The following is a 25,408-nucleotide window of genomic DNA, read 5'->3' on the forward strand; positions in this document are numbered from 1 at the left end:
GGTTTCCAGGGACATTTTGTTACTGACAGAAGAGCTGCTGAGTGCTAAGGTAGCCATAATGCCCCTGAAGCCGAGACTCCCACAGTCCAGGCAGCCCCTGCCCCAGTGAAACCCTGCGTTTGCGCCCATGAGCCAGGCTGCAGGACGGTGGGACACACCTGGGAACTCTCGCTCGGGGAAAAAAACGAACTACACAACGCCCTGGGCGTCCACTCAGGGATGCAGAGCAGAAGACGCCTTCGCTCGTAAGCGCGGCTTGTACGGAACAGCGGCGGGCAGACGGATTTACTGAGTGCCCTGAGCTAAGCTGCCGCCCCCGGACCTCGGAGGTGGTACCGAGGGGGCAGCTATGCACAAACTCGAAGGTTTAAAAACACTTAACCAGTCCTCACTGGTTTAAAGCTTTGCATACTTTTTTTCTGATGTACGTATACAGACGAAAATATGAAAACAACGCGGAAATCCTGGATGGCGCCCCCAGCAAAGGGTCAGCAGGAACGCGCGACCCTGCGGCCGGCTGCACCCCACCTCCGCGGGCAGCAGCAGCCGGGCACCGCCGCCCCCCCGCGGAGCGGGGATGTACGAGCCGCGCTGCCGGGGCGCCCCGCTCCGCGTCGCGCTTCAGCTCCGTCTCCCCGGCAACAACTGCTGCGGCTGAGAGCCCCGGTACAACCCCTCAGCAACAGCGCTCAGGGCAGACAAAGCTCCCGCCGCCGGCGATGCCGCGGCCACCCGCACCCTGCCGCCCGCTCCCCTCCAGAGCCGCCTCAAACCCGCCCCGGCCCCGCCGCGCCCTCACCCCGCCGGAGCCCGCCCGCCGCGCCGCCATGCCGCGCCCGCCGCCGGTCTCCCGGCCGACGCGGGGAGGAACCGGCGCTCGCTTCCGGCCCGCGCCGGGGCTGCGGCTCCCCCAGCGGCGGGCCGGGGCTGCGGCTCCCCCAGCGGCGGGCCGGGGCTGCGGCTCCCCCAGCGGCGGGCCGGGGCTGCGGCTCCCCCAGCGGCGGGCAGGCCCGGCCTCCTTCTCCCACCTGCGTTCGCGTTCTCGCCGGCGGCTCCGGCAGCAGAGTGAGCCCGTCCCGGCGCGGCGGTGCGGGGCCGGCTGCTGCCGCGGGCGGGGGTCCTCCCTGGGGCTGCGGGCGAGCAAAATCAAATGCACGTTAGTGGGAAAACAAGGTTTCTAGCCTCCTTGAGCTTGTAGCCACGGACACAATTTGGAAAATGAAGGTAGACACAGCAAAGAGAAAGGCAAAAAAAGTAGAAAATAAATGTGATGAAATTTTGTTCCAGAACAAACGGACGTGAAGCAAATGCAACTCCAACAACAACATCTTTCTTTTCTAACAGGGAAAGCAGATGTGTCTGTAAGTAAACACATGAAAAATAGGCAAGGAGAAAGAGTGAACAAATGCTGGACTAGGCAGCCGAAGTGGGGGCGAGACAGCTGCAATGTGAGGTGAAGGGAGGTAGGAACGTGTTTGCCCAAAGCACTGCACCGTTTGAGGAGGAGAGCATGGTTCCCGAAGAGCAAACCAAGAGAAGGGCTTCTGACTTCAGTTCCTGCTTTGGTAAGTCCATGTTCTCAGTTGTCCTGCCAGTTTTTACTCACTTGAGTCGATGGAACAGAAGACATAGTACATCTATTGTGAAGATAACTCTGGTTTCTAGAGTCATTTTTATTGTGACACCCCCACTCTGCTCCTGTCTTAAAAGGTAAAAAGGATAAGCAGCAAACCAATACCTTCACAAATAACACTCTTTGCTCAAAGACAGCAGGCTAAAAGAGCACACTCTGCACTGAATATTGACTTGAATATCATTTGTCAGTAAGGCTTTTGGAATGTACAGGTACCACAGTACCAGAATGATGCTAATGATCAGAAAGGAAAGGACTTTTCCGTAGCTATGTACGAGTAAATTATGCAGATGCATGCAACAAAATAGATTTTTCTTTATTCTTGTAATTGAGCACTCACAATATTTCCTTTTTGTACAAAAGTGGATGTAACTGTAACATAAAAAGCTGAAAAGCTACACAGAACATAGTGTGATTATATCTCCTGTAGCAGCTTCTTTTCTAATCCTCTTCCAAATCCCTCACATACAAAGATAAATTCTTGCAATCCTGCCATTAGGATTATTCTTGAAGTAAAACATAAGCTGTAATCTTTCTGAAGCTGCCTGCTGCTCAGAATTAGGGCCGAGTGTCTGAGCATATCCATATTGCAGGGACCCACTGAGGCTCATCCTGTGCACGATGGACTGCAGACAGCAGCTGCGCAGATGCTTCTTGTAAATCATCATTCACAATCACTTGATCAAAGAACTGACCAAACTGAGCTTCCATTTTCTTAGCCGAATCTTCCATCTCCTGTAAATCTTCTTCCTGCAAGACACACAGTAGGTCTATAAAGCCTTAGTGTTGTGTAGAGAAACATACCTGCATGGCATCTGCAGAACACCTTGGGCCATGTAAACAGGAGGTGAATGACAGTGCCAGCATACTTTATTTCATTTACAGTTTGCTATGGTAAACTCTGCCTGCTACAGTGAGTTCCAAGTCTCCGAAACAGAGCTGACCGCCCTGTCCTTCCCAAGGAATACCTTGTGTCTCAGTGTGCTACATTTGCCCCAAGAAGGTTATTCTACTGACGAGTGCTGGCAGAGGATGTCAGGGCCTGGTAGGCAAATCCACCAGCACTTGTGTTCTCATTCCACATTTCAGTTTATTTCCCCAGTGTTTGTGTTTCTGCCGTAGCAATCCTGATTGATTTCCATATACAGTTATGGGCTGGGGTGTCCCAAATTTAAAGATACTAAACTTGATTATGATTTGCATGGAAACAATTGTGACAATGCACTAGACACATTGTACATACAAGAGATGCATTTCCTGCAAGCAGGATGTGTTTTATCTCTACAACTTATAGAATTGATATTGATACTGTCATTAAGCATATGTGAAATAACAATACATTCTTGTAACTGCATGAAAAAATATTCTATTAAATTACTGAATGAAGCTCATTCCAGATATTTCAGCACAAACAGTAAATGTATCTTGTCACAAGGCAGTTAATTAAAACAAAAATATACAAAATAGCCTCTCCTTTAAAGACATTTCAAAGCAAAATACCTCAGTCCCCTAAGTACAAATGACAACCCTTCCGCTTCAAAGCAAATCTGGAGGGGGAAAAACATCCCAACAAACCAAACAGAAAAAGAAAAGAATAACTTAGATTTGATCCTAAAGATACAATAATATTTTTTAAAGAGTTAACATAGTAACATAGTAGAATCCATTATGTTCTAAACACAGAATCCCAGAATAATAAACTGAGTCTCTTCTATTCCCACATCTTACCTTGAATTTCACATTCACATAATAATCGGTAATGATCCTGGCATTTTTACGAGTCTGCCTCATGCAGCTTATGCTGGATGGCTTGATGAATATAATGTAGGGCTTTAATTCATGAGTCCGGGCTACTTGTATGCCCTGCAAATTAAGAGTAAGAAGAAGCTGAAGTATTTCAAGTGTATTCATCCCAGTTTTACTCCCATAAAAAGCCAATTGTTTACAACTTACTGTTACTTCCAACAGTAATCTTTTTCAGGAACACCTAATTTAAAATTACCTCACCAATAATCCCTGGACCAGACATTGTTAAGCAACTGTAGCATACCAATCACATCATGCCACTTGGTAACCATGTTAGGAGATGCTTTCAACTCCAGTGAGTGACTGGGCATTGTCATTAACAGATCTGTACAATCAACAACATTAAAGATGAATCTGAGATCTGTTTTTTTTAACTGCTGGGGAGCTACCTTTGGAGAAAGTACACCTTTATTGCTCCATACTGGAAGAAAGTATCCTGCTTTTGGAAATCTTTGTGCTTTGTCACATTCCCTGACATTAATAAGCATTTTTAAACTACTGCAAAGCAGTGGAGAGAACTAGAAAAAAGAAAAGAAAAAAGGAAAAAAAAACACAGCATGTAAAATACAAGTATGCAACTCAGCAGTAATTCTCCTACCTCACAGCAGTTACTGAAGTGTAGCCATGTGCCATTAATTCGTACCCTTCCCAAAACTTGTCCTTTAAATTCACACCCTAAAAAACTGGTTGTGGCACACCTGTTCAAATAGCAAGATTACGTTTTTCCCTCTCTTCTCCCTCTTGTTTAGGAGAAGTATAGCAGAAGAAACCCAAGGACATTTTTCAATGAGAAATGAAGTGTGCCCTAACCCGCCCCTTACAGCAGTTTGGATTGAGTAGTACCCCACAGGTCATGTAACTTAACTACGATTTCAAACAGCACAAACCACTGCTAACCTAAGGCTCTGACCACACTGCCTGTGCGTAATTACAGGGAAGTATCTAAAAGTTACTGAGTTATGTTGTCTCTCTTTACATTCGGCTAGTAGGGATGCTGAAACCCACTAGCCTAAACAGCTCCCAAGTACTAAATATGCAAGTGATTCAGAGTTTAGTGCGATTTTGCTGGACACAGCTTTAAGTCTCTTAGATATTTACAAACTCAGGCCTTTATGAGCCTTATCTTCATCAGCAAATTCAATGTGAAGATAGAAGGGAAAAAAAAAGTGAATAGTGTCTAAGTGAAAAGATTAGCATGGTAAGTAGTTCTGAAAGTGTCAGAGGTAATGAAAGTAATTAAGAACAAAAATACAGAAGAATGCAAAGATTGCATTCAAAGTTTTTGTGCAATGCCCAGCATAGAAACATCTGGTAATTGCCCTAATATTTGAAGCACCTCTGGCCAATATCTGCTAGGGCATATGTGGAAGCTGTGCAAGCTGCCCTTTCTCACATAGCAAACATTTGCAAACTGTGGTCCCTAGATGAGTGGTGGTCTAGACAGCAAACACTGGCTGGAGGTTCTTGTAGAGCTGTTTGGTCATGTGCGCCAGCAGCTCAGTGCCAGCTGGTAAGTTACTTCTGAAGAGAAATAAAGGCACGATAGAATTCCCTGCTTTTGCTTGATTACTTAAACAGTTGCTGCTTTTACCAAAGGGTGCTCAGAGATTGCTAACAGACAGAACTCTCAGCTAACAGGGCTTGGAGGAGAAAGAGGAAATCCCATGCAACAGGCTCCTCATGAAAGAATAAACCTTGCTTTAAGAAAGTATGAAAACTCATTTCTGTACCATTCTGCCTGATAATGCAGCTGCTGACTTGGAAACAACTGAACTATACTGATCTGTACATACTTGTCACTGTAGTACCCCCTACCCCCAAGACCCATGCAAAGAATAATCTATTATTAACAAGCACCATGAGCTAAAATGACAAACAAGACAAAGCAACTAACACTCTTCCAATAGCTCAAGACTGTACAGAGAATTATTTTTCCTCCCAGGAGCTACGAACTGTAGAGTCCCTGCCCCCTTACAACTCACCTGTGGTTCTAAGTCTATTACACAGATCTTCCCTCCATCAAGGACTGTTCGCACTGCATCAATACTGGTACCATACAGGTACCCTTTGTATTCCCCATATTCCAGCATTCTGCAACAGCAGTGAGGAAGAAGGAAAATGAAAGAGCACTTGAGTCTCAACAGGTTCCATTTAAGGGTGAAATCTTCAAATGTAATCCAATGATCAAGACCAAATGATCATAAAACATAGTGAACACTGATGAACAACCTCCACCTTTGCTCTTCCCCGCTACACTGGGCACAAAATCAAAACCATTACAGTTCAACAACTCCAAAGTATGCATTTTTTACTCATCTTGTTACAAATTACATGTTTAGAGGTTGTGATTCTAATGATAAAATGCTTGTCATTTATATGGTAATAACTTCATAAATCAGAAGATCTGAAAGCACTTGGCACAGCTCAAGAAGCGTAGCTTCTGGTGCTGAACTGGTCTGCCTTAGCAGAGGGATTATTGATGCATAGAAAGGAGCAGACATGTTTAAAAGTTTGGCCCTTACAGTTCAGGTGCTGGAGATGTCATCACTGCAGAGGTTTTGCAATGGAGATACAGGTCAGGAACAGGTCTGACTCACTGCTCAATTTTAGAAAGCAGTCCAGTTTCCAGAAGGGTTAAACTCATAACTTAGAAGCACATCAAATGAGCTCAGGCCTGGAGATCCCACTTTCCTTTAGAAGGACTCTTGAGATCAGTTGTAGAGGAGCTTATTTGCATCTGCACAGTTTTTGAAGCAATGGGCTCAAGTAGTTTGACCAAAATTTACACCAAATGTGCATAGTAAGTATGAGTGGAGAAGCCCATACTTGGAACCTAACTACAAAACTGTCTTTTCTTGGATCATGTTACATTTTAAGTAACAAAAATGTAATTTGTCTCTCCTAGTTACCTGTGGCTATACACCATGTTTTCAAAAGTTTCCTTTGATACATAGTGATATTCACGACCATTCATTTCATAACTCTTCTGAACACGAGTGGTGTCTGAAAAGAGATATACACATACACACAAAAAATCAAATGCAAGTAAATTCTTGTAATCTTATAAATGAAAGTGAGACAACTTTCATGAAGGACTATAAATCAGTATTTTCATAGGTAATGAGTTGTTTCCATTTGTTAATCCAGACCAAAAGCCTTGTCTACGCCACTGGTTACCCAGTGGCAAATCCTTGAAAATTAGCAAAGCACATCTATATTTCTTGGAATGGAAGAAGAGTGGTTTAATCCAAATATCTGACTCAAACCAATCAGGAACTGTGTTGGAACTGGTTGCACAAGTGTTTTTACTCCTCTGATGTAAAATTTGTTAAAGTTCATTCGGAGACAACCTGCAAGTCTTCCCAGACTTGCACCTTCCCCAGATCTGGGATCTTAAACACAACAGAATTTGTGAATTTTCAACGAGCTTCAGAGTCATGCATTTCCTGTTTGGTTATCCAAATCACAAGAACTAAATAAGCACAGGTAGAAACAATTTCAATTATTACGCCAGAAATTAAGCTGTGTAAGTCTCATCTGACAGTAGAAGGCTAATATGGAAAGCTGTAAAGCCTATTAATGACCAACTTCTGTTGCCTTCATTCTCGTATCTGATCACTTAAACACTGTGAACTTACAATATCCCTAAGGAACATTCTCATTTTTAAATCTAGGAAAAACAAAGATTAAACAAAATCATGCAGACAGTCTACTGCTAGATTAAGCTTTAAGGGTTTCAGGAGCTGTAAATTGAAAATACCTTTGGCTGATTTGCCAAAATAAGGAAAAAGATAGTATTTTTAATGGACCCTTATAAAAGCAAATGACTCTGGCTTGCAGTAGAGCTGAAAAAACAGCCATACAGCAATGAGTGTATGAATACACAAAGTCAAGAGGGAGGTACTTGGCATTTCCTAACCACATTTGAAGGGGGGCAGCAGGGGAAAGAGGAAGAGCATTACATACGAGGTACGGCACTTTGAAACTGTCGCGGGTTACTTGCGATAAGTCTTCGCCTTAACTCGTTCACACCAACTCCTGCAGGACCTGAAAAGTTGTAAAAGCAACAAATATTACTGACAAAGGCACTTTTCGCATGCCCATTTTCTAACACATTGCACACACACACACGAAATGTAAGTAAGTTCCCCAAAAATGTACCAGAAGTGACCGAAGCACCTTGATTGATTCATGGTACAAATCACCTCCCAGCAATACAGTCATACCCAGGAGACAAGTCAGCAATACCATTTTAAAAGAAAAAAATTATTAAATACTTCCAGGCTTAGAAAGGACAATGGATTTGCCTTTACTCAGTTTGCTTTATCAGAACACCGCAGAACAACAGCTTCCTTTCAGTCGCTGTCGTTAAAGACTACTTGAGAGCCTGCAGCCCCCTTAATACAGTATTTCCTATAGCAAGCATTATTAAAGGCATCTTTTTAGCTTTCCCTACTGCCTATGATTGAGATTTTTATAGTCTGGAGTTTAAACATTCTTCTTGTCTTTGCCACATCCATGCATTTAACACTGGCTGTAGAAATGCCTCCATGTAAAGATGTTTTCTAGTAAGTGACAAATGTTTTCTCATCACTTTCTGTACCAGTCCCAACTGAATATAAAACTGAACCATTTCCCTAATAAAATCCATTATCAACCAGCATTTGTAACTGTATGGCTACTTCTGAGGACTGTTTTTTTGTTTTAAAAACATTCACTGTCTCAAGCAAAGATGATACCTACATTAAACTTTAAAAGCAACAATGGGATCAAATTGCAGACAATCACTCTTGAAATGTTGCTTTGAGAGCTACCGGCACAGTCTGCAACGGCTGCAATCAGCAGGAGGAAATCTCAGTGGATCAGACCATGACTGACTTTTCCCTCCCCTCTCTTATAGGATGTGAAATTTGCATGAGAAAGTAATTAACCTCTTACCCACTAGTATAATTAGTCTGTTCCTGTCTGCTGGGTGCCGCTGGTACCTAACCACCTCTTCATATGGAGCTGCAAGAGTGTTGCAACAGCTGCTGGGGCACCGAGCATAACACGACTGCTGGTTGGTCCGGGATTTCCTGCGACACAGGCGCATACTTCTGCGGAAACCAGCTGTAAGGGGCAAAGACATCAGTACTGGCAAATACACCCCAGATGCAGGCAACTAGTGCTTCAGTCTAGAGTATCTTTTTCTAAGCCACACAACATACTGGGTTTTGGAGCTTTTTGCAGGGTGAAAGTGAATTTCCTTGCTGCACTTGGTATGTCAGCTTGGTAGAACCTCTGAGCATTAAAGGACAGCTGAAGAAGAGGTCAAATCTCACTAGAAGTCACATGAAAATTAGCCCAGAATTAAAGGCCCCCAAAAGATCCCCAAAACAAGCCAAAGGAGACATTTCTGGCCACATAAAGCATCACTAGGGAACAGTTCAACTGTTTTTTGATAGTGTAGCTGGTTCACTCTCCTAAAGCAAGCCTGGAACATTTGTTCCAGCCTCCAGAAGGAATCCAAATTTTTTAAAGGTCTCTGTGGTTTAGTAACAGGGATAGGTTTGTTGTTCCACCTTACCATCCAACTCTGAAAACCTCAGTTTTAGGTCTACTTTTCTAATGAAAGCCCTCATGATTATTCTCAATGGATGACAGACAACAGAACCACCTTATGCTCTAGCAAAATCAGTCATGAAGTAAGGGAAATCTTAACAGCCAGTCAAGTTAAAATAGTGGTGGCCAGGTCTCAGCAGAAACCTAACAGGAAGAGAGATCTAAGCGGAGAGAGCAAGCACTAGGAGGAGGAAAGCAACTTCTTGAAGTTAGGAAAACAGAGCAAGTAGAATTCAGTTCAGTAAGTCTTTACGTGTAATAAAGAATGAAGCATTTTATTTCACTTCAGACAAGCCCTTAATCTAGATCAAGCCCCAAACATCTTACTTATCTTTAGTCATTGCATACCAATAAAGACTCGTTGACCAAATTCACCAAATTCTTCGTCTTCTAGGATACAAAGAACAAATACTCATGAAATAAAGAACAGTGAAAGCTTAAGAGCTAGATGGCTAACGATTATTGCCGATCCCAAATGAAAAACAGTGTTTCCGTAAACATATGGAAGTACCATGCCTCAGCTAATAAAAAAAGCACAATACCCCATAATATGAAATATTCAAATATTTCACATGACCGATGACCAATTCAGAGGACCAATATTGTTGTAAGAGAAAAAGAAAACTTCGAAAGTCTTGGTATTTTCTAAATTAGATTTGAAACTCAGCATTTTTTTTTTGTTTCATTCCTAAGATAACTAGATGCCAGACAATGTTTTGAAAACACTTATAGTGAAATAAACTTACACATAACTTAAGCTTTTCAGGTGAAACCCAGCTTACAAGAATTCTTTAGTTATAACATTACAATAACCAATAAGTCAGTAGCTCAAATCAGAAATTCAAAATTGATAACTCAGTTTCTGCCCAATAGCATGCTTGGAAAAAGCAACAGGCATCTGCTCAGATCTTTCAGGCAGAATGAAGATCTGATTTTATTATTTCTTTTTAATCATCTTTGGATCACTGATATCTGTGCTCCACCATCCTAGACTAATCTGTTTCCTCCAGTTCCTCTTGTCTTCATTCTCATCCTGCTCCTTGTGAAGGCTTAACCATTCAGATGAGCCTTCTAAATCTCTATATGTATTTTTCTAAATGAAATATCTCCTGTAAGGCTCAAAAATATCAATTTCCCAATAGATCAATGCTCTAACAGTTTAGAAACTATTTTATAAAGGTGACTGGAAAACAAATAACTAAGGAAAAAAATGGTGTCAGCAGTGTTTTGATTTCTCTTCTAAAAGGACTCCTAATTTTCCCCTAATCATGCATGTAGTTATCCAAGCTGTGTATTCCCTTTATTTAGGCCTTGTTAAACCAAGAATAAGATAAAGATGACATAGGCATGAAATGTATCGTGTTTTAGCACTCGATTCTTCGATTGACAGCTATCTCATAAGCATGCAAGTATGAAAGCAAAATTAGATACATCTTAGTTACTCTTATTTCACCTCTTTACACTCTCCACTACTTGTACCTTTAAAATACAGTTTCCTTCCTACATTCTATATGTACTAACAACTCCTTGTTTACAGCTGTAGAAAAAACTACTTGGCACAAAACTGCTCATTCAGGTCAAAGTTCAGAGTACCGTATATGTCGGCATATGTTAGCTGACATATGCCTGTACCATTTCTATCATCTTCAGGTCTTTTGAGCTGTCACTCAAATTGTTTTGATCATTTCTGCTTTATCTCCCCTCTGCTCTATGGCGTGGAGCGCAGTACGGAATCCTACAGTGAACAAGCAATTCAGCTTCTTGGTATTGTGAGAGGAGTGGTAGTTCCTGGTAATGCAATAAACAGGTAAACTCTAACAGATTACTGCTTACAGGAGACAGGGAGAAAAAAGTTAGTGTTACCTTCTTTAAGCTCCTCTGCGTGTTCAGATAGAGACAGACATAAAACAATTAGTTTTGAGAAGACACTCTATGCTAAGATAAAAAAAAAATCCAGCCAGCACTGTCCAATGCATTTAGGAAATTTAGGAAACGGGTACTGCAGGCTTTAAATCCAAAATACGCCTGTTCGATCATGAATTCTCAATTCCCAAAGAATGAGACACTCAGCTACAGCATCTACGTTAGTATTGTACGTGCAAAATACATCAAACGGATTTAAAGTAAAATGTAGGATAGCAAATATTTGCACCTTTATTCCTCTGACTGTCTGGATACAGCAGAGAGCTGACTCAGCACTGAGCAGTGAATAGGATTTACAAGAGTAATCCCCAAGTGCAGTTATCAGAAACATCCCAGCCTGAAAACAAAAGGCTGCCCTGCAGACCTGCTGGTTCTGTCTGAAAAGCTTTGGGCATCGCTTGAGAGGCAGAGAACAAAGCACCTGTGATAAGAGGAGAAGATCCGACTGGCAAGTAGGAACCTTGTGGAAAAGAGCAAGTGTAAGGTGGAATGACATTTTCTCCACAAGATTGCCAAGTATCTCAAACAAAATGTTTAGCAGTAGTAGATTTATTTTAGTGGAAAAGTTACGTTATTTTAGAAGAGTTAAGTTTCGCAGAACTCTGAATATGCTGTAAATAGGTAACTGTTCCCTAAAAAAAAAGAAACCCAAAACCAGCTTGGTTAAAAAAAAAAAGTGCTGACTGATTGTATGTCTTGTATGTAAATCATTCATTTTATAAAAGCATTTTTGTTGTATGCCAGCCCTGCACACAATCAGGAACCCAGAACAGCTCTGCTCTTTACCACATCGACTTCTACAGGCACGGAGGATTCAAGTCTCCGTTACCCTTCAGGTAATCCCATTATCCGCTGACATCAGTGCAGCCCCTGCTGTCACAGCTTGCACAGGTATAACTGATGAGGATTCGATAAACAGCTCTGGGTCTGATGCACAAGAAGAAACACTCATACTTGTGGGATAACAGGACAAAAACCTTACTACTAAGGTAATCAGACAGCAAGAGGAAGACTTAAGGCAACAGGATTTTACGTAACAGCTTTTCAAGCCAGAATGGCTTCTAAAGCTAAAATGGCATTCTGGTTTTTGTCACCTGCTTGTTTTTAAGACACTTGCTTCTTCTATGGACACCCTTCTCCCAGCAGAACAATAGCAAGGAATTTGGAGTTAGGTCAGAGGAACTTACCAGACTCAAACGTTTCTTCATCTTGTTTAGTAATCCAGATAGCAAAGATATTAAAATAAATTCAAAATTTAATTCTTTTCCTCCTATAGAATTTCAGAATCAGAAATCAATTTTCCAGCTCCTATCAGTCTGTCTCACACATACCTTCCCCACTTCCCTCTACACTGAGGTGGCAAAATACAGCTCACCATGCTTGAATTAACTGTCTGGTCTCTGTCCACAGAGAGCTACAGACTCACATCTCTCCACGCGAGCTTTCTGAATTACCTCAGGAGAAGGAAGAATGAACTGTGCTGCTTTAGGGAGCAAGTCAAGCTAACAGCCTTCACATGTACTATTTACATGTAAAAACCTGTTCTTGCTCAGTACCTAAAAACGTATTTTCCCACGATCGGTTTCTTGACAGTGAATTGTGAGGGTTCTCCAAGACTACAATCACCTGTGGCATTAAATCTACAATAGGCAAAACCTATGGTAACATTACTGCCATGGTCCAAAACCTGAGTCAAAGAGGCTGGATCTCATTCAGGCAGATATTTTTGGAGTGGTCCCTCTTCTCGGCACAACACTTCACTATAAGCACTGTACACCACAACTGCAAAACAGCTCATTTTAGTACGCTAATATAGGATGAGGTTTCCAGGGTATGAAAAATAGCATTTTCTACCATTAAGTTCACGAGGACAATGAGTGTTTTTATCTGGGAAACAAAACCAGGCTTTAACTAGCTACTACCTTGAAGCAAATAGAATAATCTCAAGTTAATTCAGTTACCTGTTTCCACACACTTCTCGTCGATCTGCATGTCATCCTCTACAGATCAGCACAAGGAAAAAAAAAAAAAAAAAAAATCATCGGAGTCAGAAAAACACTGGGGAGGAGAAAACCTTACAGATCTGACAAGACTGAACTCAGACATCAGAAAAAATATTTGAAGCTCAGATCAGCTTTAGACATCTTTAAGGATTTTAACACTTAACTCCAACTTACTGATGTTCCCTGCCTTTAGTGAGCAAAAGGTTCTTCTTAAACTAGTGCTCTGAAGGGCTTGTGGCAGAAGCAAACACGTCTAAACTGAATTCTCCTTTTGAAATAATAAAAGGTTTATCATGGCTGTCGCTGTTTGTCCTGTAGATATCTATTTATTAAGTATTACCATGACAGAATATAATTTTCCACTCACTCCCTTCTCTCCTGCAGCTTTTATATGTGTGTTTCTTTCCAATATGCTTCACTCAAGGAAAGTGTTTTGTTTGGTTGATTTTATTATTATTTTTACAAGGAAGAAATGGAAAGATCGATTCAGCTCCCCTCTTCATCCCCAGACCACATCAATTCACGTCCCTGAAATGTGATCTCATGGGCTCGGGCAATCTCATGGGCTCACAATACTGCAGTTTGTGTGTTCTGTTCTTGCGTGCCCCTCCAGATAGGCCCAGTAGGAGCTATTTTCCAGTTACAGGGCAATTGTCAGGGCATCCATCAACCATATTCTGCCCATATGTATCCTTTAAAGAAATACTCTCAGAGCTGCTCAGGTCAGCTGCTGAAGATGGGAGAGAGAGGGAAAGGAAAAGAGAAAGGAAAAAGTAGTCTTTCCCTCCTCAAAGCGACCCACCCAAACTGTCAGTTCCCTACCAGACAACACATAGCTTAAGTTTCCACTTTAAGACAATGTAAGCTTCTACTATTTCATGTGAAAAAAGACTTGATTTCAATTATGCTAAGCACACAAAATGCCAAGAACTTGCATTTCTTTTGCATGTATTTAGCAAACTACCTCATTCCTGACAACTTTTTTAAAACCCTGCAAAACCATGTGCTATATTGACTCCAGGTACAGGAATGCAACGTTGTCCAGATATGATCTCCTACCTTCTTCCACAGTGCTTACTGCCCACAGCATATCCATTGAAGCAGTTAAAATGTAATAAAATTATGGTGAAAGAGAGCTCCAGCTCTAACGAACAAAGCGATCAGTGTGAGAAGAATCCTAGGCAATGAAACACACTCAATCTGGGAGTTGTCGGAAGAGAAAAATTAATTTTATACTAGTATAAAGAACAATATAAGAAAATGGGGAGAGAAAAAACAGGAAGAATGTTCTTTGTCTGGGAGTAATTGCATGTTTACAGAAAGTTATAGTTGGCAGAGGATAATATTTCTGGATTGTCACCACGAAGAAACTCATGGGCAGCATAGCTTATCTTACACCTCAAGGAAAAAAGTTCTATCTTTCTTTCAATAGTTTTGATGACAAAGAAACATTCTAAACATATTGCATGGCATCTTCCAGTGCAGAATTGTTATCTGTGTCCCTGGAAAGCCAGGCTAGTACAACTGTCACCTCAGACTTATTCACACCCAGTTCTCCTAGGCAGAACAGGCTCTCCTAGGGAGCTCCTCGATCTTCCAGGCTTCAAAAGGAGTTGAATTCACAGCTTGTCCCACAGTCAGATCCCAAGTACACTGGAGACAATAACCTCCATCTCCAGGTACAACTACCATTAAGTTTTTTTTCCTGGGGATAGTTAACATGTTTCTGAGGTTACAATGTGGCTCCAGAAACGATGACTTTGAATTAAACTGAATTGTATGAGCTATTTCAGTATCCCTGGAAATAGAGACAAGACCCTTCTTTCCTACTCTACCATTCAAATAACTTTTCACTCACACATTGATGATTTGAGACAGAGATGGGGCTGGAAAGGCTGAGACCACCAGAACTCTCGCTGCTTCCTATATAGAAATAAATGTATCACAGTTAAAGAAATAAAACAGTCCACAAGCATATGATGCTCCAGTCGGATTCACTGCTTACACATAAGATCAATCAGTACTGAGCTGACAGAAGACGTCAGAATGGAAACATTACCAGTGTTGTAGCCCACTGCAGAGTCCTAAAAGAAAGCTGACATGCTATCAGAACTATTTAAAGGCAATTTCCAAATCAGCAGCACAGAAGTATTTAGAGCATTTTGAGTTTATATATAAGGACAAGTAGATAAGCCATATTGTGGTACAGACTCCTGGAAATAGGAGAGTGTGCCACTGCTATGGGTAGTAGTACTACTACCTCTGTTACTACACAGAGTCTCTTGCTTGCAGCTCAATCACAACCTAGTTTGATTTCAACTTTCATTACACAGACCACAACTAGGTTTACATATAGTACAAATCGAAGCCTATCATCTACAATTGTGTGGCCTTGCATTTTGCTGAGGGTAACACAGATGGGACACATAGTTAGAGGATCAAACTGAAAAGTGTGGTACAGCAGTTTAACTACTCCGGTTCTGTAGTGTAAAAATAAGGCTATTTATGCAGAAAATAACAGGCAAGGGATCTTCATCCTTCCTTGAGCGTGTTTTTTTTTGTTTTGGTTTCCCCCCACCACTACTTCTTTTAATCTGGGCTGCTCAGTTTTGACAAAGCTGAAGAGGTCACTCATGCCTCACAGGACATCTTTAAATAAATACTGTTTCTTTATACAGCTATGCCCTTATACTATACATTTAGTATCCCACTATTTCCCCCTGCCCCCCCTGCTTTTTTTTTTAAATCATAGACAATGGTCCTAAGCAGTCAGGGCCCTTAATTTCCACCCATCTTTCAGCTGCTACGCTCTATTAGGTGTCTTAGCAACTAGCACAGAGACCAGGCAACTGCTGCGAACTTGGATGTCAATTTAAAATGATATAGGTGCTTTCAAAAGCTTGTTCTCACATAGGTACCCTTAAGGGAAGGAGAGCAAGAAGTCAGAGAACAGAAAGAAGAAAGATGTTTGTCAAATGTCATTCTGAATCATACTGCTATATAACTTATGAAAATTTTAAAGAGCAAAGTCTGAATAACTGGCTAATTTTTTAACTAGAAATCAGAAAAATTAAGACTTCTTTACCTTTTAAGAAGATGATTTGAGGGTATAAGTCCAGCACAGGCACTGAGATCTGAAACTTTCCTGGCCTGCCACCAGAGAGCATCATTCTGGTCCACAATCTGGAGTATTTCACCCTTCTTAAAAGGCAAACCTGCATCAGCACATGGTATGGCAGGATCTTGCAAGGGCCAGTAATCTGCCATTGCTCGCACATAGAGCTTGTAGAGAAAATATACAAGAGTAAGTGGAAGCCATGTTTAGAACAGATACAATATGAGCTTTATAATCACAGGGCCAAATATTGCTGCAACTTAAGTCAATTCATGATGAAGTCAAGTTTTAAAAACAAGATCAAGCCCCAAACCCCATCTGTTCACTACGGGAGAAAAAAAATTTCATTATATACATTGTGAGAAGAATTGACGTTCAACCTGTAGGTCAATCTGACAATGTCTTCATTACCTTTAACACAACTGTATTTCAGCTTACAATCTTTACTGCTTCAGGGACAGCATACTGATGTCAGCTGAGAGGTAGCCGTAAAGGCAAGTAACGCTTTAAGGATTGCAGTAAACTTCAAAGCAACACCACTTCTTTGGGTCACACCATTAAACATTATTGGGGTAACTACCGGCAGTAACAATCCGGAAAAAAGAATGTTGCTTACTGTTGTTTGGTTGCTGACAGGCCGATCAGAAACTGGAATTAATTTAAACATAATTGTCCCCTGAGACAAGGCCTAAATGATTAAAAAAAAGGATTAAAATATGGCTGGTGTTCAACACAAATAACCAAACATTGGCAGCACAAACTTAACTCAGCATGGCTTTGATTTACTATAATGTCTATATTACAAATAGAATTTAGGCAGACAAGAGTCAATATGACAATACTATGTTTTTTTAAAATGGAAACTCAAGAATGAAGCTTCAAAGTCTTGCTAAATATTTTTAATTCAATGAAATCTTATGTTTCATTATAAATATATATAATTTCAACATTAATTCATACCAAACTTTCCCACTGAAATCTAATTTAAATTAGCAGCAGGGTCTGGTTGGACAAGTGATGTAAAGGGGGGAAGAAAAAATTTAAGTATTTAAGAATTAAGCATTCCAATAGAGTTTGTATATCTTATACCTAGAAATAGTGCAACCAGGGAAAAAACACATAGAAAGACTTGATACTGATTACATACAGCAACACCTTACTGACTGGCACTAACACTTTGCAGTGAAGAACCCTGAAAGATTGTGGGCAAAACAATAAGTAACAGGGACAGCTCAACAGATTTCTTCATGAGAATTTTGACAACAGTAATGACCACGGCCCTATCTTGCAAGGCGAGGTATGTAGCTTCCAAGGCGAGGTGTGTAGCTTGCAAGCTCATTCACTCTGCTTTAGTACATTTTGTAACATGGACTCTTACTAGAACAGCACCTTTCTGCTACTTTCGTGTGGAATATTAACTGAGTGGAACTTCCAGAAAAATTATGAATCAGTAAAGTCTGAATAAATCAGTATTTTTCCCAGAAGCTGCAGGTGGAATGGCCACAATTAAGTTAATTTCTGTCCGGAACAGGGGTTAGATTTAATTCTTGATTCATACATTCTGATTTCACGAGCAGTTGTGGGCTTCATCCACAGTAAGGAAACAATCTGAATTTTCTGTTTAAAACTTCAGACTTTCTCCTCAAAGACAGAGAGAGAGAGAGAGAAAGAGAGAGAGAGAGAGAGAGAGAGAGAGTAAAAGAAACAGCATACAGTTACTCTTAAGGTACAAAGTAGAAAAAAGATTAAATACCAGAATATTAATAACTTGCTCAGGCTCAAGTCCCTCAACAGGAACTCCATTTACTTCCACCAGTTTGTCTCCAGCATACAGCAACCCTACAGTGAAAACAAGGATGAAAGCAGCAGCAGAAGTTTTATCACAGTATGGATTATCTTGGGTAGGCAAGGCAGGGAGACACAGATATACCACAGGTTTGGAAGTTGGCATTAAAAGTTTCCATACACCAGGTATGCAGGAAGACATTTTGGATTAAGGCTCTATCACCCCTGGATAGGACTGCAGACTTCTGTGGGTCACAAGAAACTTGCATGCTTCAGTTTTCTTATTTCCTCCCACCTTCCCCACACCATATGGTTACAATCTACCGATGATTTACCTTACAGGCAGCAGAAACATTTTAATATAGCTCCATGTCCCAAAGTCATTTCTGAACTTATTCTAGCTAAACCCATTATATTAATAGACCCTGAGACTTGGACTCAGACCCTTAACGATTCCAGCTGCAGTCAGAGGCCTTGGGACTCCTCTCTGTCCTTTACAAAGTCTTCACAATATTGTTTACTTTTACATTTTCCTTTAGCTGAATTAAAATATTAATCAAACTAGGAACATAATCAGCTGTTGTCTATAGTCTGGGTTTTCTTCTCTATACAAAAGGCCAGAAAATACTAAAAGGAACTATTTTATAATGATTAGAGTTCAATTTTACTTCTGATGTTTTAAATTTTAGTTACATTACATTTCCCAAGGAACATGGAACACATTCAGTTCTAGGATGACAAAGCAGTAACGTTTCCAAGGAAATTCCTTGGAAGTTTGCTTAGCAACTAATGCTACCAAAGTGTTTAGCAGACTAGGGCCAAGAAGTATTACTACATATTCCTTAAAGCCCATTATCTTATAGAATGACAGACTACTGACGTTTTCCCATCTCCCCATTAGGGAATGAGCTGCTGGTATTCATACTACACTGCATTTTGGGATATTCCTGATTAATCTCATGACAAATTTATCCAGGAATTGGTGCCAAGAATACATAATGAAAACTGGATTTGTACCTCAACTCTGTCTCAAACATCGCACATTCATATGAAAATTAATGAAACCAGAATCAAAGTCACTGCAACATATCACTATTTACAGTGCTGTCCAATATACACATCTTCTTGCTCTATAATGGAAGACTAATTGTAGAAGCTAAGCTATTATCTTACTTCAAATATCTTATTTCAAGTTCAAGCTTTTGTATTACTTTGTTTCAAATGACACATACCACTTCTGTCTGCTAGCCCACCATGGATCACTCGGGCAACCGTTATGTCTCCTGTTATCTCATGGCGTTTAATGGTGGCACCCTGGCAAACAAAAACAAAGAAAAAACACTGATCACTGAAGAACCCCTGTAAGTTTCCTTTCACAGGTCTCATCTTTGCAATGACAAAACGGCACTGAAAGATAAAGCCTTTTTAACACCACATGGATCTAGCAATAATGTAACATTGTTAGTACTAAGTCCTTCAGTGTCTTCAGCTTCCATCACACTAAAAAAACCTCATTGACTGACTGTAATAAATCTTTTCTGTATCAAATATTACAGCTATCTTTTCCTAAAACAGATTAGCTAGGCTCTACAACGTTTTCTGCTTATAAGCACAAATGATTTCTAAAGAACCTTTCAGAGTCTCTCCTCCTTTCATTACTATTTCAGCCAAAGGAATAGCTCTCAATTCCATTTGCATTTTCATTAGATGAGACAAAAACATCTGCCAAATGTTCAAGCCCAGAGCACACAAGGCACTGAACAACCTGCTCTAACTGTACCCTCACTGAGCAGGGCTAGATAGCCTCTTGCGGCCCTTTCCAACCTTAACAATTCTTGTGATTCTGTGAAAACTGGACAAGAATGCACAGGACAAGAATGCACACAATCTCTGTGATGTTCCTGGAAAGAAACCAATATGCATTATCGGTACTTGTGTAAGTTAAAATAATTTTACAGATATCAGAAAGCTCCCTCACCAGAGGCTGGTTGTTTTTCACTAAGCCAACAATCCTCATAGCTTCCTCATTTTCCGGTATGTTGTCTGGCAGCGGTGGAAGGGTCGGTTCAAAATCCTTCTGGGCCACAGTATCATGAGCAGATAGCAAGGCCTGTTACAAACAAAACCAAGCAAACCAAGCAACCCATAAGCTAAGATGATACAATAGAACAGCTTTAAACAGTGACTGGGCAGAAAACAGAAATCAGCAAATAAGTTCCTGTGTGAACATAGATCCCTTTCACACACTGACATTTTCTTCTTTCCACTTGGAAATTCAAACTGTGAAATAAAGTTTTAAGAACAGTTCCTCTCTCTGCTTCTTCTGGGAAACTTACAAAAGATGAAACATTTCTGTTTAGAACTCCAGGGTAAAAAATGCAGGTTTTGCAATTCTGAGGAAAATTTGGTTTTATATGTTTGCATCAGAATTTAGCTTTGTAAGAAACCTCTCTCTCAAACATAGCCCTTAAATAAAATGCACCCCACTGGAGGTACTTCAGATACACAGTCCACACCCGATCTCACAACTAGGCTAGTTCCTGACTAGGAAACTATGTCTCTTCTGGCTCCATTGCCAATTCTTGTGAGCAGCTGGCCGTCTGTTTCCTTTCCCACTGCAGGTAGCTCTGTCAGCAAACTTTTTTCTTTCCTTAAGCAGGACTTGCCTTTAAGTGTGGAGCTTGCAGTAGTCGTCTTAGCTCTTTGCTCTCTCCAGACTGAGGGGCTTCTCGCAGTAACTCTACCACCTGATAAACATAAGAGAGAAAGCACAGAGACTGGTTCTGGTGGACAATTAATTTAGAAAGCTCTAAACTGAACTTAGAGGAATACGGTACGTTAAGAGTGTTAAGCCCCCCACGTTATAGGACTCTGAGCATATCCACGCAGTTTGCTTTAGAATTGTCAATGTGACCACAGCTGCACAACACTCAGCCAGGCTTAATTTAGTTCAGGCACAGTGCCATGTGTTCTAAATTAGTTTTCTCTCCTGCGCCTCAACCAATTTCATCACTAGTGTCAGTTTCTGCACTTAGTCATTAACTGTCCCTCTAATTCAGAAATTTAAGAGCTAATCAGCTATTACGATTAGAAAAATCCAAAAAGCTTTTCAAAATCCTCATGTCAGGCTGCTTGACTGTAGCCATAACACTGAACCACACAGTTACATGGGAAGAAAAATACACGGCCAGTGGTTAAAACAAATAATTTATGTGTTCATTACACTTGCCAATGCTCATGCAGTCTAGTGATCACAGCTGTACGCATTTCTCATCCCCCATCTCTTAACACAGTAAAAGTTATCTAGTAGTTTGACAAACGTGAGGAGTGAATCCTTCAAGTTTATACAGTGTACTCAGACCTAAGACATAAAACAAATACCAGATCACTGGTCTCTGCAGCTAAGTTGACTAATTTGGTATGAGTAAGTAAAGCAATACGCTACGTACACACAGTCTTACCTCACGAGTCAATGCATGTGCCTGCAGCGTGACAGGAACTGGTCTTTTTTCGAGGTAGTCCTGGAGGCATTCATAAATCTATCACATGGCATTACAGACAAGACAATGCAATGATGATATGATCTGTTCATGTGATATATAGATACATACACAATACATAAAGGACAATATTGTATTTCTAGGAATTTCTCAGCCCAACTAGAGCCAAAGAGCTTGCAATCTCAATCCTTAATGTCTTATGCATCAGGAATTGAGTCTATAATTCATTGTCTTTCCATATTATCAGCCAGCTAGCCAGTTATGCTGTTTTGAATTTTCCAATAAGAAAAGCTGATTACACAGGACAATAGGCTGATAGCGTCCATTCTCCGACTTGTAGCTTGCTTCCTTCCCCTAGTTGCAGGCCTGATTAACAAAGTAAATTTAACTTAAAACAAAATAAATTGCTGTTTTAAAAATGACTTTATGGACATTCTTATCCACTGCAAGTTTTTATTCTTTAAAATGTAAATATTTTTAAAATCCTTGTCAAAGGAAAAGCAGAATTTGTCTTAGAGATACAGTTCTGCTCAAGAGAGAAACACCAGCCAAAACTCTGTTCTATAACACAAAATCTTCCACTACATATCAGATCAGTGTGGGCAAAACAAAAAAAATGTAATTTCACAAGCATCCATGCCAAAGTGGGATGCATAGTCATAGAGAGATTTAAGAATAGAAAAGACAGCTGAGCAGCGCTGTGTTCAGCCTATGTCTCCATCTCCCTGGCCTTAACACAGACGTGTAAAGTAGAAGAGCTTTAACATCGAGGAAATTATGATAGAGAATACAACTTTTTTTTTCTTGAAAGCAAAAGTGGTTTTGTTCACCTTGACTGCTGATGTTAGGACTGACATGAGGACTATCAGCACTTAGTGTAAATAAGCACTTATTGTCCTGATATGGCAAAATAAAGTAGCTATCCCCTAGAGATTGCTCGCTAGGAAACTTTTGCCTTCACAGCTGAATGTTACTTTACCTTTAAAAGCGCTTGCAGCCAGCGAGACCTGAGCAGGTCATATAACATGCCAACGCCATTGACATCTCTTTTACAGAGCAAACTCAGTTCTTGTAGCACTAGAGTCAGAACATGAGATATACCTGAGCCCAAGAAACAGAAAAGCGCAAGACATTTCATTTCAAATAGAAGACCAACCAAAACCAAACAGTGACCCAGGCCTTTGAAAAACACCTTTCCTCAGTTTATAAGTCCAAGAAATGCACCCGTTTCCTGCCTGCTTTGCTTGTCTCCTGCATTCAACTCTGTTGCACAAGAGCTTTATTTTATTATGTTAATAACCAGCAGGGTTAGGTTAATACTGGCAATTTTCAAGTGACCTGTGAGAAAAAACACACAGCGAATCTCGCACATATCAACCTGGGTTCAAGCTCGTACCTCCTACTGAGGAGAGGTAAACCTAAAAAATTGCCTTGTTCATGTTATAGGTTTCTTTTGGATGACCCACTGTTTGGGCCAGGGACCGTCTGTTTTTCTCCGCTCGAGAAGTGCGGACCTTTTGGAGAATATCACTAATGAAAATGCAAATTCCTGCCAAATACATACCGCTATCACAGACACAACACATCCCAGGAAAGGGGAAGAACTGTTCTTACTATTAGAAGCAGCACCTGATCTGTTAGGAACAGTATTCTAATACAGTGGAAAACCAAAAAATCCAGTGTCTTTCTAAAATCTCAAGAAGGCAGAAACTAAGAGGTGATAAATAGATGTTACACAAAGTCAGGCCTAGATACAAACTGGATTTTTCTGAGCGCATGGAATTTAATTTTACCTCAGAAATGACAACAGATCATTTCTGATATGTGACACTTCCCAAGAAACACAATGTTTACAACAACACTAATACAATACCATACCAAATGGGAGTTAGATTTATTAAGCTATAAGAGTTCTTAAAGAGACCATAAAAGTTGGATGCCTGACCCCCACTGAATGTCAAAGGGAAGTAACTTCTCAACTCTTGTGTATTTTCGTAAGCACGAGCTGTCTCTTTGCTTTTTAGTGCCAAAGTAATCATACAATACAATTGTGACTGGAGACTTTCCTTTGTATTTATTTGTTTACAACATTAAGCTTGGCATGTTTCAATTAGTAATACTGTAATACAAGAAAAATGCTGAAATAAACCCAAGATACTAGGAGCTTCTAAAGTTACATCAGCCAAAGTCAAAATAATAATTTCTCAAAACTAAAGCTCATCCAGCAGACCCAGCATAGCTGAGTACTCGCTACTGCAGACAGTATCATTAGCTGCTATCATCCATTCACCACAGCTAACCTAAGCATGGAAGCCCTTCTTTACTCATTTCTCTCCTGAGCACAGTTTTTATAGCCATTGACAGTTAACTGTATGAGCTCTAGACTGCGATGTTACCAACACTTATGTGAGATCTTCAACTTTAGTTTCACTGAGGTATTTTCCTTATGCATGAATTTATACAGGTACTTGTCTGCTAAGTTTCTGCAGATGGGACTTTTGCCTCAATCATCAGGAAGAATTATTGAGTATCCAAACTGGGAAAGCCTGAAAATGTACCTTATTATCAAAAGAATCATCTGTTTCCGGAAAGCAGACATCTAAGCACTTACAAAAATGATAAACTCAGTGAACCCTGACTGTGAGCCCCACGGGGAAGTATCTCCCAAACCACAGTTAACTTAAAAGGATTCTCTTCTGCAGGAACTTCCTAGTGCCTAATAGAACATTTCCTTTGGTGGAGAGACTTTTTAAGATCTTTTCCTCATTACTGGTTGCTTCTTTTTGAGATGACTTGTACTAATTATCTCCTAGAATGCTATCCCTACATCAAACTGGGCTCAAACAGACTAAAATGTTCCATACAGAAGCACAAATCTTCAAACTACAATCATTTCCCTAAGCAAAAAACCCCTCTTGTAGTTATTAGTAATTCTTGATACAGCTGCAGAGACCCTTGACTTTATAAGCCAAAAACAAATGCCAGGTATTCTCTTCTGACGCTCTCTAAACTGCATACCACCATTAAACATCAAGAATCATTCAAATTATTAAGTAGTAATACTTCTAGACATGTTTGTCTCTCTCATGACTCAATGGAAGAAGAGTTACAGGGACAAAGGAATAAAACTTCTTGTCAGTTTTCTTTCTTTTTGAAAAAGAGATGCAAAAGTTATGAGTACCATTATCTTGACCGCAGACTGTTGGCACCTCCATCTTTTCCTTTATTCAAGGAGATTCCCCCCACTTCATTGAGTACTGCATTCACCCCAGGTAGGTTTCACGAAGATGGATGCTGAACTAGGGAAAAGAGTATACTCGTATCAGAATAGTAGCAGGTATCTTAGATTGATAAGAAAGCAGAATTTAAAATAAGAGGGGCAACCATTCATATTTGAAGTGCACAACAGTGCACACCTTATGCAAGCGTAAGTCAAATACATGAGTCCCACCTGTAAATTCAGTTACCCACCAGCATCCAAAATGCAGACAGATGGACCTCAACTGCAATATGACATTTTATTTCCTTCATGAAATTGTCATTAGCTTGCTTCGTTAAGCCATCTAAACTAACAAGCTATTTTGTACACCTGTTCCCCAGCTTTTAAAGTGCACTACCATGGAAAGTTATAATTTTTTTCCAAAGACTTAAAGCTTGTTTTACATAAATATAGCTTGGAAAATAATCATATTCAAGAACATATTACATTTAATTCCTCTTGCTATTGATGACATAATATTAAAAATTAAAGACACTGGAGTTTCTACTGAATTTTATTTGAGCAAGGACATGATTTTGCAAAAAACTGATCCCTGTTTCTATCACTGTTAGAATTTAAGGTCTTTGAAGGATTTGTTCACAAAGATTTTGTATTTCCTCTATTTCCTCACATTGAATTAAAACACAAAAAAAAAACCCAAATAAAAAACCCGACACCTTACCTTACTGGTATCATCATCTCTCTCAGGCAATTTATAATTGCTGCTTTTAGAGATAGAGTCAAAGAAGTTATTTGCTAACATAAAACAATCCTCCTGTATTA

The 25,408-nt window shown here is 40.3% G+C and overlaps 1 protein-coding gene across 1 annotated transcript; it reads right to left on the reverse strand.

Annotated features, from left to right (window-relative positions):
* Positions 1 to 1,928: 1,928 nt before the first annotated feature.
* On the reverse strand, positions 1,929 to 24,617 carry MPP4 (MAGUK p55 scaffold protein 4). The gene is given in 21 exon segments (XM_068408052.1): positions 1,929 to 2,383; positions 3,362 to 3,496; positions 5,422 to 5,530; positions 6,349 to 6,442; positions 7,406 to 7,486; positions 8,378 to 8,548; positions 9,389 to 9,430; positions 10,904 to 10,918; positions 12,151 to 12,171; positions 12,925 to 12,963; positions 14,026 to 14,043; positions 14,825 to 14,889; positions 16,052 to 16,248; positions 16,698 to 16,769; positions 17,835 to 17,920; positions 19,099 to 19,180; positions 19,845 to 19,976; positions 20,533 to 20,613; positions 21,328 to 21,405; positions 22,346 to 22,467; positions 24,548 to 24,617. Coding segments are annotated over 21 exon segments (1,902 nt in total). The 3' UTR covers positions 1,929 to 2,191.
* Positions 24,618 to 25,408: the final 791 nt, after the last annotated feature.

Source organism: Nyctibius grandis, chromosome 9 (assembly GCF_013368605.1).
Source record: "Nyctibius grandis isolate bNycGra1 chromosome 9, bNycGra1.pri, whole genome shotgun sequence".
NCBI lineage: Eukaryota > Metazoa > Chordata > Aves > Nyctibiiformes > Nyctibiidae > Nyctibius > Nyctibius grandis.